This window comes from Rhagoletis zephyria, unplaced genomic scaffold (assembly GCF_001687245.7).
Source record: "Rhagoletis zephyria isolate East Lansing unplaced genomic scaffold, Rhagoletis_zephyria_1.1 Rzeph_scaffold_05084, whole genome shotgun sequence".
Taxonomy (NCBI): Eukaryota; Metazoa; Arthropoda; class Insecta; order Diptera; family Tephritidae; genus Rhagoletis; species Rhagoletis zephyria.
In genome coordinates this window covers 23,036-33,513 of record NW_016162167.1, presented here as the reverse complement: position 1 = coordinate 33,513, position 10,478 = coordinate 23,036, and the positions used below count along the sequence as shown (strand labels likewise).

The window sequence follows — 10,478 nt, the reverse complement described above, 5'->3', positions numbered from 1 at the left end:
GAATTCTGGTTGAATTTATAATTAAATGTTATGTGCCAATGTACTTCAATATCAAGTATTACAGCTCTGTCGTGTACGGCAGTGCATTATTTTTCAAGTTCATTGGTTGGTCACGATTTCTAGAACCTCGTTTACGCAAAATTGTCAATCAAGTAATTAAAGATAATTCATATTATGCGCATTCGGAAAATATCTTGTTATCAATGTTGTTTGATGATAGCAAAGAAAAGCGCGACTGTGCCATCAAGAAAATTCTACGCTATCGAACCGATGTTGAAGAGCCAATGGAACTTAGAGTTTATAAAAAACCAGATGTAAACTTTAATTGCACAAGTTATACGAAATTGATCAATTTGAATGATATAAATAATATAAATACTATAAATAACCCAAACGGCAACAACGCAAAATTTGCTTTATTTCACTTTTAAATGGGAAATAATACCAAAATCTGAGTCTTGCTTTATTTCCAACAAAGGTAGGAAATAAAACAAATGTTGCCTTATTTCCCATTTCTTATTTATACTATTTCTAACAAAAACAGTTTACTGACAGAAGAAAAAAGAACTTTGTTTATTCCAAAAATACAATTAAACAAGTATTTTTACTTATGAAAAGTCTAACAAAATATAGGGAAAGCGTCATCTTCAATAACTGCTTGGCAAATTGGCCAAAGCGCCTTTGAATGAATTTTGTCTGCATGCTTTTTAATATGTTGAAAATATTGCTGAAAAACCTTAAAATGTTTTCATGGAACCATGGCGCAATAAACAGGTGAAGTAATAATCTGACATTCGGCTGCCTTGTAGTCAAATTTTAAGGGCAATTTTTCATATAAGGCAGCATGATTCAATAATACAAGGTTGGATAAGTATTGACATTTGTGTCAATCGCCTGCCTTGTAAAGTTCTGAACACATTGAAAACGACGAGCTGCGGGCTACAGCTTCCAATTTGTTATCTTTATTATCTAAACGCTTTGTCGATGGCTACATGAATTTTATGAACGCGCCAGCGACATCATGAATTTGTATGAATTTGACATAAAAGAAGAGGAAGAACCTTATCTGTCGCTGGAAAAATAGAAATAGATCTAAGCTGGCCACAACCACAGTCGTCGCGTAGCTCCGTCGTCGCCAAAATAATTATCTACATAAGAATACGTGTTAAAATAATTTGACAGCTGTGGTCCGTAGCTCGTCGTTTTCATTGTGTTCGGGCTATTAGGTTGCATTTGAGAAGGAAAGAAAAAGCGGGTAACCATTGTATCCCCTTTTGTGAAAAGGTAGTAGGAAAAGTAGTCTGGTAGTGTTGAAATGTGTTTTTTGTATAAAAATTGAATCAAATATATAAAGCCGATTCCACTGATCTACACAATAGAAAATTAATTAACTTTTTTTAACATGCTATATAGATATTAAAAATCAAATAAATGATGAATGAGAGAATTCTGACCAAAGAAAAATCTTATAGACAAATATTCCCAAATATTCAAAATAAACCGCGGTTTCATTAAAATTCCAGTATATATTAAACAAAATTTATGGAACAAATCCTTTATTCAAAGGGACTATATCGCCCACCGTCTTCAAAAGAGTCTGAACTCAAAATTGGCATTATGCGATAAAAATGTACACAGAGCTTTTAATTACCTTTCAGCAAAAGCTGGAGCAAATTTTTGTTATAATTTGTTAAAAAAAAAACCTAAGGTAAAGTCGCCCTAGCCCATATGATTATCATGTGCTAAGAAATAGTTTTTCGCATATTCTGACAAACGTATNGCGCACAAAATATAATGTCTTCTTTTATTTTTGCAAAATGGAGTTAACCCCCACGCTAAAGTATACATATGACATCTTTTACTGAACATACTCCTTAGTGTGTAGACAGAGTGTATCTATTACGTGCAATCCTTATGACCTAGACAGACTCTGGCCCTTTCTTACATACTAGTTACATATACGTTTAAGAGCTGTTTACATTGTTGCTTACAGCTAACATGACTTAACGCTAACAATAAACATACTCGCTTAGGTACTATTTACATTTACCTATGTAGAAATGCTTACAACTCGGCCAGCCTGATAACTAGAATCTCCTGATTCTACGCTATACCTATCAATAATTATTACGTCCCAACATATTTCTTTTCGTCTTACATTCGGGCCAAGGCTTTAGGTTCGTAATGGATNTGCTTACAACTCGGCCAGCCTGATAACTAGAATCTCCTGATTCTACACTATACCTATCAATAATTATTACGTCCCAACATATTTCTTTTCGTCTTACATTCGAGCCAAGGCTTTAAGTTTGTAATGGACCATGTGCCCTTATACGGTACTTGGGTCTGCTGAAAACCTTCTACATCTTCAACTAGGTATCTATCATGTTCTAAGATTTTGGCTACCTTATATGGTCCTCTGAACTTTGGTATTAATTTACTTGAGGCCCCTACTTGAGAACTCGCATTTGTTATCACATCATAGTCTGCTAAGTTAAATTTACGCGCAAGTAGCCGTTTGCTATCCGTGTACTCTTTATTATACTTCTGTGCTTTTTGCTGTACTATTTCAGCTTGCTGTCTCACCTCTTGCACTGACCTAGCCTCAGACACCTGTAGTAAATCTAACACATTTTCTTTCAGTGTATCTAATATTTTCCCCCTTTGTCTCACCCCAAACAGCATTACGCTAGGATGTTCATTGACCGCTTTGTGTAGGGTATTGTTCATTGCATACTCTATGGACTCTAGAACTTTTTGCCAGCTAATGTCATTTCCCGAATCTACCATTTTTGCTAACATCGGGCCTAGGGTCTTATTAACAATCTCAGCTTGTCCGTTTGCTTGCGGGGAGTTTGTTGCAACTTTAATATGTTGAACATTATTGGTTTCTAAGAATTCCTCAAACTCATTAGAAGTGAAACAAGTTCCTCTATCTGACACCAAATATTTTGGCCTACTATAGGCTCTAAAATAATCTTCTAGCGACAGTACCGCTTCTTTTGACATCGTGGTCTTAGCTGGATACAGCCGAACGAACTTTGTACAAGCGTCTATTATTACTAGTATGTGTTTGTACTTTGTGTTGCTACTATGAATTGGTCCATAATGGTCGATATGTAACATTTCAAAAGGTTCGTTTCCTTTAGGAATCATATTAAGAAGCCCTTCTTTTTTCCCGTGTTTTGTGGAGAATGCTATACATTTTAAGCAGTTTTCGATATGCCTAGCTGCTTTTTTCCTAATATTGGGGAACCAGTAGCTTTTACTTATCGTGTCCACTACTTTCTCAACACCTATGTGGCCCAACTCATCGTGGTATTTATACAAAACATGTTCTTCCATCGACTCTGGTACGTAAAATAATAAATTACCATCCTTCTTTTTATACACGACTCCGTTTCTCATCTCATAATTGCTATCTTCTGTATCTTCCAATCTTTTCTTGATAGTTTTTAGGTTTTCGTCCCTATTCTGACATATAATTAAGTTTTCCTCGAGTGTATTTGTATGGATCGTTAGGACATTATTTATTCTGCTCAGCGCGTCGACGTGTTGCATCCTTTTACCTGCTCTATGTTCTAGTTCATAGTCATAATTTTGTAGCTCGAGGGCCCACTTCGCGATTCGTGGATTGATGTCTTTTTTATTGAGAGTTAGAGTTAAAGAGTTACAATCAGTAACAATCTTGGACTTTATACCCTGCAAATAAACTCTAAACCTCTTTAACGCATATATTATTGCCAACGTCTCCAACTCAAAACTATGATATCTTGATTCGACATCCGTCGTACGTTTAGAAAAATAGAAAATGGGGTGTAGTTTCGTATCCTTCTTCTTTTGGAACAATATTGCTCCGAATCCTACTGAACTGGCGTCACAATGCAACTCTGTAACATCGTTCGGGTCATATATCGCCAGCAGGGGTGCTTCCAACAATTTTCTTTTAAGTGAGTCGAAGGTTTCTACTTCCCTTTGACCAAACTGAAATTTTTCATCCTTTCTCAGTAAATCATAAAGTGGCTTAGCTACAATTGAAAAATCTTGTATGAACCTACGAAAGTATGAACAGAGTCCTAAAAAGCTTTGCACTTCTTGTACTTTTGTTGGAATAGCAAAATTTTCCACCGCCTTTAATCCTTTTTTGTCTGCCTTTATGCCATCGCCTGTTATCGAATACCCTAAGTAAGAAATTTCCGACTGAAAAAATTCACATTTATCTAACCTAAGCTCTAACTTATTTTGTACTAAACATCGGAAAACTTTCTGTAATATACGCATGTGTTCTTCGAAAGTTTGTGTTGCTATCATAATGTCATCGAGGTATATTATGACTTCGCCACTACGTATCATCTCCGCAAAGACTTTGTTTATGAACTTTTGAAAAGTCGCAGGAGCGTTTCTTAATCCAAAAGGCATTCTTAAGAACTCAAACTGTCCTAAAGGTGTCGTAAAAGAAGTATATTTTACTGACTTTTCTTCGACGAAAACATGGAAAAATCCATTCTTAAGATCTAACTTTGTAAACCATCTCTTATTTAGTAGCCTGTCTAACAAGTCGTCTATCAAGGGTATAGGGTAATTGTCTTTAGCCGTAACTTTGTTCAATTTTCTATAATCGACGCACATTCGTAAGTCGCCTGTCTTCTTTTTCACCAACACTATCGGTGAGACAAAATCTGAGTCACTAGGACGTATGTACCCTTTCGCTAGATATTCATCTAGTATCCTTTGTAGTTCTGTTTTTTCGCTGTACGACAATCTTCTAGGTGTGCAACCAAACGGTTTCGCATTTTCTAAAACTAGCCGTATTTCCTTTTTGACTCTGGGCTCATCTGGCCTTTTTACATTTATGTATTCTCTGCAAAACATCTCCTGGAAAAATTTTCTGTTTTTATAAATAACCCCACTTCTAACTGCACACTCTACTCCACTCATATCTTGTATATCGATTGCTAATAACTCACCAATGGTCTTACTAATGTCACTATTTTTCTCAGCTTTATCTTCGTTCACCTCTTTGACCTTGCTCGTAATCCCACCTATATTTTCCTTTGTTGCATCTGAATCACCAATGTCCTCAACTTCGCACTTTCTCAACTTTGTTCTTATTCTCGACTTCGTTCACAACGTTTTCTTCTTCACCTTGCACCACCCTATCCATAAACTCTACATTTCCAATTTTCAACTTTGCCTCGCTTGCCTCAATAAAATCTCTACCTAGCAATACCGAGTAACCAACACACCCATTAGGAACCACTAAAATTTCAATTAACACATCTTTATTCAGGACTTTGATACTACACTTCATTTTTCCGATAATTTTCAAAATTGACTTATTTAATCCATAGTACGTTTCTTTTACTTCCTCTAGCTTCACCCCTGACGGCACCACATTTTGTTTCATTAAGCTAATCGGGCTGCCCGGGTCAACTAAGCATTCTACAAACATATAAGTATTAACGTGTGACAACATATATATTCTAAAATAACTTACAAATGAATTTTTCTCCTTTTTATATTGGTTACAGTTTGTTGCGAAGTGTCCTTGCTGTCCGCAGGCATATCACGACCCAGCTTCTCGTTTCGCCTTCCTGCAGTCTTTGGCGTAGTGGCCTGAACAGTTACAGTTATAGCACCTGAGACGTTCATCGGCGCGTTGCTTTGCTGCTGGTCGTTCCGGCAATGTAATTGAGCGGAATGCTCTCATGACATCGTTTGGTGACGTAAAATTGTGCAATCTTGCTTGGTTGCGGAGTTGCTTGTCAGGGATTCCTTCGACAAGGTAATCCGCGAATTCTTCGTCACTAAGATTTAAATCTGCTCGTAGGGCGAACTTGCCATTGTAGTAGTTTGAAAAACTTTCCTCCGGCACCCACACACGGTTTTCAAACCTACGACGGCGTTCGAGCTTTCTTTCGCCGGATGTGAACACCGTCTTCATTTCGTTCATTAACTGGTCTACATTGTTGGCGAACGTTGGCTTAGCATTGTACCACGTAAGAGCTGCACCCTTCAACTTTAGGTGTATGGCCACACACATCATCGCATCGTCGACTTTGAATATGCCGCGGTAGTGCATCACTTGATTATACCATGTGGTAAGTCCATCGCCGCCATCGTACATTGGTATTATTTCCTTTATTGTTTCGAACGCAACTTTGTCGCTTACTTCGTGTGTTCCCGCCATTTGTTTGTTTTCGAGCAGAGCCTTTTGAAGTTTAAGGACCTCAATCTCTTTTTGCAATAACTCCACTTTAAGGGCTGCTGCCTCGGCATTGTCGTTGTTGCGGATAACGGGTAAATGTTCTGCTGTTACACTACTCACGCTATCGCTATCTTCGGTGTGCCTTGCTGGACGCCGCCCAAAGGTACCGCTACGTACGCAAGCTACGTCGCTTCGAACGCACACTCCATCGTTGTCGTGGTCGCTTCTTATAATTCTTCCGTTGCCCGCCCCGTTGTCCGTGCCGTTGTTCGCACCGTTATCCATGCCGTTGTTCGCACTGTTGTCCATGCCGTTGTTCGCACCGTTGTTCGCACCGTTGTTTATGTCGTTGTTCACGCCATCGTTGATCACACCATCGTTGTTCACGCCATCGTTGTTTTCACCATCGTTTGCACTACTGTCCTCGCCACTCTTTTCAAAATTATCTGCTGCTGCTGAACCTTGCCTTTTTGAATTTTCAGCTACATTTTCTCCAGGGCACAGTCCACGTGCCTCCGCTGATAGGTCGCTGAGTCTTGCAGCTAAAGTGGCCTTTGCGCCACTCGCGTTTAGCCCAACGGCCGTGCACCAGGCCTTCAGCTGCAACAGCGAATATCGCTCAGCACTTATGTTCTCACTTTCCATTACTTTATTTAAAATTGGCTGTACTTTTAATAGGAATGGTTTCGCGGACCACTTCTGATGTAATATATCAGGTCTTAGTGGTATCGAATTAAAACACGTCATTTTCGTAGCTACGCACAAAATCTAATGTCTTCTTTTATTTTTGCAAGATGGAGTTAATCCCCCACGCTAAAGTATACATATGACATCTTTTACTGAACATACTCCTTAGTGTGTAGACAGAGTGTATCTATTACGAGAAATCCTTATGACCTCAACAGACTCTGGCCCTCTCTTACATACTAGTTACATATACGTTTAGAGCTGTTTACATTGTTGCTTACAGCTAACATGACTTAATGCTAACAATAAACATGCTCGCTTAGGTACTATTTACATTTACCTATGTAGAAATGCTTACAGTATTATTTTGAGTTGTGACTCTTTTGAAGACGGTGTGCGATATGGAGAAATATACAAATAGTAAAGATGCAATTGGTATAATGTATATAAAATAATCTTTTAAAAATTATTATATGAGCCCAGTGGCGTAGACAGGGGGGGATATGGGGGGGCTCTATCTTCATTGAACTACAATTATTTACTTTTGAATTAATAACACAATACTATTTTATCCTTCTGATTAAACATTTTTTTTATTTCAGACGGATGACAAATTATCTTTTAATGAATATATGAGTAGTCCACTTGCAAACAGCGCTGTGATTGTATAAAAGTAAACCATAAATTTAAAAAAAAAAACGTCTACGACAACAAGTAACATCCGAACTGTATCTTTTTTTATTACCTGAAAATTTGGATAAATAAGAGCCTAATACCATTAAAAAATAAAAGTTGCAGCATGGTAGATTTGCAAATTTTATATTTAAAAATGTAATATTGCAAGTTTTGAAACAGTAACTTTTACATAGCTAGCTTTTTTAGCTTTTCGCGTTCTCTCCTCTAGGAAGATTGGTTTGCTTCTTTTTTGCGACCTCTTCCACTAGGCACCGAAACTACCACGTTTTCTTGCAGTTTTCTAAGTTCATACGAAGAGGAGACATTTGAAAGTGTGTAAATAAGTATTATAGCGACTTTTGCAAGAGTAGTTAACATTTCATGCTATTTTTTTCAGAATATAGAAAAATTTGAGAAAATGTGTGTTAAGCAACGAAGATTAAAAATCGCTTTATAAGTAATAAGATTTTGTAGACTTGTACATAAATAAATGTAAATAGATACGCGTAAATATATAAATATGTGGTGACTGAGATTTTTTAATGTAAACTTTATTAGAAATGTTAAATATAGCTATTAAAAATTTATAATAATTTCAATTATCAATTCATCGGAATATTTTTTTATGTATGTTACCGCATAATTTTGGACCACATTCACCGATTTCGATAATTCTTTTTCTGGTGCCTCAGGGGAGGCCGTGGATCGTGAAGAAATTAACGGTGCTTCTAAATTTGTATAAGAGAATTGAAGTCGGCTGTGTTTATTGCTTAAAAATTACTTGTTATTGTAACAATTGAGTTGTACCGAGCCCTACAAAGAATTTATATTGCATAAAGTTTATTATGAACTTATTGAAGAGTTAAAATACAAATTTGTTAGTTAACTTAATTGCATGCAAATTTTTAATGCGACTTCGTCTTACGGTTGCCAGACGTACTGATTTTATCAGTACAGTACTGATTTTTCATCTCTCGTACTAATTTTATTCATTTCTTCAATCAATACGCTAATGTCCTGATTTTTTTCAAAATTTGTACTGATTTGTACTGAATTTTAGATTCTGAGCATACAAATTTGTACTCGGTAACTTGGTGTTCGGTAATTTTTCCTCATGTATTTTGTTTGTGAAATATTATTTCATACAAACAAAATACTTTCGGATTTTTTAAGGCTTTTACATAACGTTGGAACTTGCCTAAACTGTACTGTAAAAAGTAAGAAAAAAATAATTTAATTATGGTATAATATAATTATCTTACTAATATTATAAATGTGAAAGTTTGTATGTTTGGATGTTTGGGAAATCATCACGCGGAAACGACTGAACGGATTTGCATGAAATTTTGTACGGAGATATGGGCCAGATTGGTTAATATGCTGTTCCTTTTTAAGAGTTTCCACCTGTTAAAAAAGTTCAATTTATTTAATATGCGGGAAAGACTGAACGGAATTGCATGAACATTTGCACACAGTTTATGACCTAGATTGGAAAATAGGCTAAGTTTCTTAAGAGTCGCCACCTGTTAAAAAAGTTTAATTAAAGTAATACGCGGAAACGACTCAACGGATTTGCATGAAATTTTGCACACGGATAGTTTATAACCTAGGTTGGAAACTAGGCTACTTTTTTAAGAGTTGCCAACTGTTAGAAATGTTTAATTTAAATAATACGCGGAAATTGGTGAACTGATTTGCATGAAAGTTTTCACACAGATAGCTTATGAGCTAGGTTGGATAATAGGCTAATTTTTTAAGTTGCCACCTGCTAACAAAGTTTAATTATATTAATGCGCGGAAACGTCTTAACGGATTTGCATGAAATTTTGCAAGCAGATAGCTTATGACCTACAGTAAAAAATAGGCTAATTCTTTGGAAGAGTTGCCACCTGTTAAAAAAGTTTAATTAAATTAATACGCGGAAATGACTGAACAGATTTGCATGAAATTTCGCACAGAGATATCTTATGACCAATGCTGGAAAACAGGCTACTATTTTAAGTGTTGCCACCTATTAGAAAAGTTTAATTAAATTAATACGCGGAAATGACTGAACTGATTTGCATAAAAGTTTGCACACAGATAGCTTATGACCTAGATTGGAAAATAGGCTACTCTTTTAAGAATTGTCACCTGTTTGAAAATTAAATTTTGCTCACAAATGGTTTATGACGTGGATTGAAAAATAGGCTACATCCTTAACCGGCTTCCCGATCAGAACGAAATTTGGTGCACTTACTACGGATTTCGCAAGGATGGTCTTAGACTGAAAGTAATTCCGATAACTCAGGCCCCTCCCATACAAATTGGAATTTTCATATTACCTACATATCTCTGGAAGTATTTGCGGGAGAGAACTGGAACTTGGTATAGAGGTATCGATTGATCGATTGATTTTTAAATCAATTAGTTAATTCGATTAAATTCAATCTGATTACAGTTAATCATGATTAATTCCAATCTGACTAAACAGTTAATCGTAACCGCGATTAAAAAATTAATTTTCAAACATTAACTCTTAATTTGATCAAGTAGGTTTGGTGATTAATTAATTTATGCTGGAATTTTCCTGTGCAAACAAAGCAAGTTAATCCGGTATGGCTAAGTCGGGTTTCCTCTTCAATCCGAACAATTTGGTGTGAATTTTCATTGAGATCTATACCAACAAACGTTTTACAAAACAGGTTTGTAAAAGTTCCCAGTTTATGTATTACTGAAAAAATAATTATATTTTTTTTATATTATGTGCTTTTTATACGCGTGAAACACAAAAGAATTACTATAACTGGTGTTTGGTTTCAAATTCGGACAAACTAGACAACTTAATCAGATTTTATTTTTAATTGGATTAACGATTAATGATCAAAATTAATTAATCGTAATCGCAGCCAGCGACAGTTGATTACGA

The 10,478-nt window shown here is 36.1% G+C and overlaps 1 protein-coding gene across 1 annotated transcript; it reads right to left on the bottom strand.

Annotated features, from left to right (window-relative positions):
* Window positions 1–4,619: 4,619 nt before the first annotated feature.
* LOC108371578 (uncharacterized) lies at window positions 4,620–7,126 on the bottom strand. Its single transcript, XM_017627164.1, has 3 exons — window positions 5,667–7,126; window positions 5,498–5,629; window positions 4,620–5,442 (listed from the first exon to the last, which is right to left on the bottom strand). The coding sequence occupies exons 1-3, from the start codon at window positions 6,953–6,955 to the stop codon at window positions 5,430–5,432; spliced, it is 1,434 nt and encodes a 477-aa protein (XP_017482653.1). The 5' UTR covers window positions 6,956–7,126; the 3' UTR covers window positions 4,620–5,429.
* Window positions 7,127–10,478: the final 3,352 nt, after the last annotated feature.